The 5,641-nt window shown below is 33.0% G+C and overlaps 1 protein-coding gene across 1 annotated transcript; it reads right to left on the minus strand.

The window, feature by feature from the left end:
• Nucleotides 1–790: 790 nt before the first annotated feature.
• Nucleotides 791–4,931, minus strand: LOC145032684 (AMSH-like ubiquitin thioesterase 3). The gene is made up of 14 exons (XM_078981579.1): nt 4,705–4,931; nt 3,948–4,012; nt 3,777–3,852; nt 3,454–3,651; nt 3,279–3,361; nt 3,093–3,195; nt 2,958–3,004; nt 2,553–2,877; nt 2,390–2,479; nt 2,244–2,306; nt 2,079–2,153; nt 1,341–1,403; nt 1,200–1,252; nt 791–1,095 (listed from the first exon to the last, which is right to left on the minus strand). Exons 1-14 carry the CDS (start codon nt 4,819–4,821, stop codon nt 921–923), a joined length of 1,533 nt encoding a protein of 510 aa, XP_078837705.1. The 5' UTR covers nt 4,822–4,931; the 3' UTR covers nt 791–920.
• Nucleotides 4,932–5,641: the final 710 nt, after the last annotated feature.

Raw genomic sequence — 5,641 nt, forward strand, 5'->3', positions numbered from 1 at the left:
TATGTTTGTTCTGCCATTTGAGCACACGTAACAATGGTATCAAAAATAACTTGAAATTCTTCAGAAGATGAAGAAGATGACATTTTGAGAGAGAAGAGTGAATTTTTTTTCTATTAATTTTAAGAGAGAAGGGTGATTTTTTGTTTGAAAAATAATGAAGTGGGTAGTATAATTTATAGGAAAGAAAGGAAAAATGAAAGAAAAAAAAATAAAGTATTCGAAATTTTGACCGTTCAACAGTCATTTTCCCCATCAACCAATCACATTGCACGGCTATAAATTCACACTGCGGCCTAAACCGCAGGAGACTACTGTCAGGGGTCGGTGTGCACGGCTGAGGTGGCAAAACCACGGCCACTCCCTCAAGCCTTATGGAGATTGTTTGAGAGCTTAACTTGACTTCCCAATGTCTTTCTTGTTGGACTTCACCAACGCTCTCCTGATATACTTCACCTAACAAAGTTTTACAGTACGTCATGCTCTATTTCTAACTATGTTCATGCCAAGTATTTGTCTAAGTGCTCCCAAGACCTTAAACTTAAACTTTTGAGACAATTGTTTGTGTCTTTACCCACTTGATCTTCTTCATGTTTGATATATCTACCAACACGTCATTAACATATAATAACAAGATAATGTATGAGGAATCAAACTTATTCATGTAAAATCAATGATCCACCTCACATACCAAATACCCATTCCTCTATACGAAGTTGTAAAACCTTCAAGTATAGTTATCTTGGTGCTTGCTTCAATCCATACAAACCAAAGGCTTAGATACAAAACAAGAAGAATTTGAATTTGTTGAACGCTTTAATAATCAAATCTCATCTTTGCAACACCAAGTTTCAGTCAAAAAATATTTTACATTTAAATCATTATATACCCGTAACAAAAAAAAAAAAAAAAAAAAAAGATTTTCAACGAAGATCTAAAACATCAAATCTCAAAGTCTCGTTGATATAAACATGAGAACAATGCTCATAAATAGGGCTACCATCATCAGGCTCCTCGTGTGGATGAAACCCACGTTGATCACAGTTTCTGATTAAATTAACTCCACCAGGATCCGAAAGATGAAATATACCATGTGGGCTACAACATTTAATGAATTTTAAATTTGTATCAAGAATAATGTTTCAACTTTTAATATGAAAAGTAAATTCAAGGAGCAATAGTATAGTTGATTAAAAAATTACCAGGATTCATCAGTGGGAGCCATCACAATTGCAATTGCTTCCGGAAGCATAATCTGAGATTAGACAAAAAAAAAAAAAATAGTTTTGAATATAAATAAAAATTGAGCTAGTAAATGAAGTACAAAATATGTTGTATTTTACCTGATATGAGTAATGAGTGTGTAGGTCTACTGATGACATGAAACAGCTTTGTGTGGGGTGAGTCTGAAAAAAGATTAATGTTTTCATCATTATGCTGTGTATAATATTAAAGAGTAAATTACATTTTTGGTTCTTAAGTATAGCTGGTTTTTGCAATTTTGGTCCCAACACGTTTTCTTTCGCAGTTTTGGTCCTTATTTGAAGTTCTTGTAATGTTTTTTTGTCCCTGTTCCAAGTAAAATGACTATTTTGGGTCCCTTACTATAGCTGGTTTATGCAAATTTGGTCCAAAAAATAGTCATTTTACTTGGACAGGGACCAAAAGTGTTACAAGAACTTCAAATAAGGACCAAAATTGCAAGAGAAAAGTTTTTGGGAGCAAAATTGAAAAATCAACTATAATGAGGTACCAAAAAATATAATTAACTCTTATATGCTTATAGCAATTTTCGTCCCAAAAGGTTTTCTTTAAATTCTTGGTCCTTATTTAAAGTTCTTGTTAACGTTTTTGGTCCTTGTTCTAAGTAAAACGACTATTTTTGGCCCCTATGTATAGCTGACTTTTGTCCAAAAATAGTCATTTACTTGGAATAGGGACCCACAATGTAACAAAAACCTCAAATAAGAACTAAAATTGCAAGAGAAAACACTTTGTGACCAGAAATGAAAAAATCAGCTATACTCAGGGACCAAAAACGTAACTTACTCTAAAACAAAATAAAAGAAACATCCACTTACATGAATCCATCCAAGTTGGAAAAGGGAACGCTTATCTTGAATCTCAAAGATATCCTCTTCATTCAATGTTTGGCACTGAAGAGCAAAGTACAATACTTAAACTATTGAAAACACAATTATCAATTATCATATACTCCATAAGATGTAAAAAAAACAAGTTCTTACAGAATCAGAAGTTGACTCCTGTTTTGGTATTATAAGTGTAGTGATATTAAACACCCTGTTTTTCTACACTCACAATAAAATAAACCAATAATTACAAAATCAATCCAAAAAAAAATCTCCTTTATTCAAAACCAAATTAACCTTACCAAAAAACCCGCAAGAACACCACACGTTTCCAAGTTCTTTCTAGTATTTTCCTGAGCAAGTCTGAGAAAATCTTGCATCATTTTCAAAGGCTACACAAAAGTCAAACAAAACATTACTTTCTAAAACAGAAAATAAAACTAATTTAAAATAAAAAGAGCTTACAATATGCAAATGCTGGTAGCCATTAGCACTGGGTGTATTATCTTGAAAAGATTTTGCGGGTCCCGGTCTTGGATCAGCAACTCTTGTTGGAGAAATTGGAGTCTGCTGAGGTTGCACGCGAGCAAGAACAGGAGGGGGAGAAGGTTGTCTGATAATATTTTCGGAGAAAAAATCACTGCTGTCAAAATGTACACGTGGCTGCTGAGGTGGACGTGTCCAGCTACCATCGTCCAATGAGAGCACTGATTCCATAGTTGAGGTTGTTTCCATTCCTGAGTTGGCATCTTTATTGCTTGTAGTGTCACTTTGCACAGACTGAATTAAGCTATAACCACAATGGAATACAGTATAAATACAGGTTAAATAATAGGATAAAATTTTATAGTGGATAAAATAAATACTGACCTTAAATTTTCATGGGTATTTAAGTCACTATATGCTGGATATTGCACCTGTGTTTCATGTTATGATTTAGTTGATAATATAGATTAAAAATTAAAGCAAAAATGTAGGAAAACTGAATTACACATTAACTAACACCTTTATCTCTGTGTTAGGAGTTGACCATTGACCACGAAGACCATTAGGACCTAAAAGAGAATGTCTTGATAGTGTTTCTTGCTTGGGAGGTGGCAATAGAGAACTGTAGATAGGGGAAATTTAAGCATGTGTAACAACTAAGAGAATGAAAATTTGCATTTTTTATATAAATAGTTAAATACTTACAGCTTTTGAAACTGCATATCAATAGGACTTGATTGTAAATGTAAATTTTCATGAGTGGAGGGCAGAATGGGCTTTTTTAATGACTGCAATAAAATAGAAGCATGAGAGGTATAAAACAAATTAACAAACACCAAATTATATCTATTTGGATAAACATGACAGTTGCAGATATTACCTGATTACTATCTGATCTAAAAGGAACATTGTTGTTCAAATCTGGCAATTGAAAAGAACCCCTTGATCCATTTTGGTTTTTTCCAATGTCATTTTGTTGATAATCTTCTGTTCTTGAATGAGCTTTGTTCAATCCACCCACTTGACGATCAACTTCTGGTTTTAAAGATTCTAATTCATCTAACACCCCTAAAACTTGCTGAAAGAAGACAGAAAACAAAGAGTCAAAAAGCATGACCAATAACTCAAACTAAACTTTGCAAATAGTCAAATATAGTATGAAGGATGAACTATTCTTGAAGGTTAATGGACCATGTTATTCACCTTCTTGCAATATGCTCTTTCTTTTAGACATAACACTTGGTAATCCCGATGAAATCTTATAGTATCTAGGACCAAACTGCAAAGTTTCAACCACAGAGTAAACAAATGGTTAGATGTGAAATTGTAAGCATCATGTGGAAATATAGAATCCAATTTTGACTTTGTCTTTACCTTGAATATCTTAAAAGTATGACATACAAATCAATTATATTCTTTTCCTCACGATAGATTCGTGCCTGCATGTAAAGAGGGTTTGGTGAAGGTGTTCTAAAATGTTCCAATCACTTCATCCCACAACATAAAATCTTTACTTTACAAAAGTTGCAAGTATAAGCACACAAAATTCTTTGAAATGATAGAAATTGTATGACAAATTATCTAAACTTTAAACAACATGGATACCAAAGGAAATATAGTAAGGTATCAAACCTTAAAAGCACTCATTGATGGGGGAAAGCTCCACACAGGTGGTATTCTCATGGCTAGGGGTTAACTTATATGCCTACATCTCCTCTTTTGAGAATTGTTCTAAAAAGGTGTCACTATAGCTAGAATTGCATAATATTATCAGGCACGTTAAAGAGGTCTACGCATTTTGCAAATGTTAGATTTCGAGAGAGAAGAAACTCAAAAAACAGATCCTATATGAACAATCCTTTGTGTGAGCCGCTTTATACTATCATCAATATACTGAACACTAAAAGATCAATTCAATTATTTAGCACGACAATTGAGAAATCATCAACGAATTGAAGTGTTAAAGTAGGAAACAGAGTTCAAGATTCTAAACCCTAAGCAACATAACGATTAAATCAAATTGATCAGCTTAAAATTGAATCATGTGGAGTAGCAGTTGAAAGTTGTATTCGAAGCAAATAGAAACATGAGAGTTAAACAAACTGATGCATCATCAGTATTAAGCGATGACCTGTTTGAGAAGATTATCAGCGATCCGGTAATAGTTACGAAGAGGAATTCGATCGTCGACTTCCTTCTTACGAGCCATTTCGTTAACATCGATCCGCTTCGCGAGGGGAGGCCTCATACTTTTTCCGGCGAAAAAAGTCGGTTAAGTTTGAAAGGAATTTATCCCGGGAAGTGTCGCCGGAAGACCATACGAGACAATTTCGAGAATGAGCACATAAAGGAATCTTGTCAAGCAGGTAAACTAATAATTAAATCAGGGTTTTATAGAAAAATATGTATTTATTATTATTATTATTATTATTATTATTATTATTATTATTATTATTATTTACATTTTTTAACTAATAATTAAATCAAATGTTTTATAGAAAAATATGTATTTTTTATAGTTACTTATATTTTTTTGGAACTCTAGAAAGGAAAAAAGTTTTTTTTTTTAGAAAAGTCCTAGTTTTTTGAGCTAATTTACAACCCAAAAGTCAATGACGTTAAATAAAACCATTAAAGAGAGAAAGTTATGAAACACCATACATATTCATGTTTTGATAAATTATGCTATTAGAGAGGTATGAATGGTTCCTTCTTAACTTACTCTCACATCAGTTTTCACATCGGCTTTTGTTCCCCCTCTATCTTCCATATTTCCTAATCCACAACACATCCTAGGGATGAGATTTAAAACTAGAAAACCTTACCGAAATCGGAATATGTAAAATTGGTTAGGGTTTCGAGTTTAAAGAAAGAATTTATCAGGGTTTAGGTCCGTTGGGTCCGGGTAAATCGGATTTAAGAACCGGAGTCGGTTTAAGGGCCCGAACTGATTTTTGTGACAAATTTAAAACATGCATATCTTAATTGTTTGAAATCAGATTGACATACGTTTTTTTTCAATGTATTCAAAAGTCTTTGAAAAATCCTGCAATTATGCTCAAAAGACT

The sequence above is a fragment of the Lactuca saligna genome, chromosome 1, assembly GCF_052625555.1.
Source record: "Lactuca saligna cultivar CGN05327 chromosome 1, ASM5262555v1, whole genome shotgun sequence".
Taxonomy (NCBI): domain Eukaryota; kingdom Viridiplantae; phylum Streptophyta; class Magnoliopsida; order Asterales; family Asteraceae; genus Lactuca; species Lactuca saligna.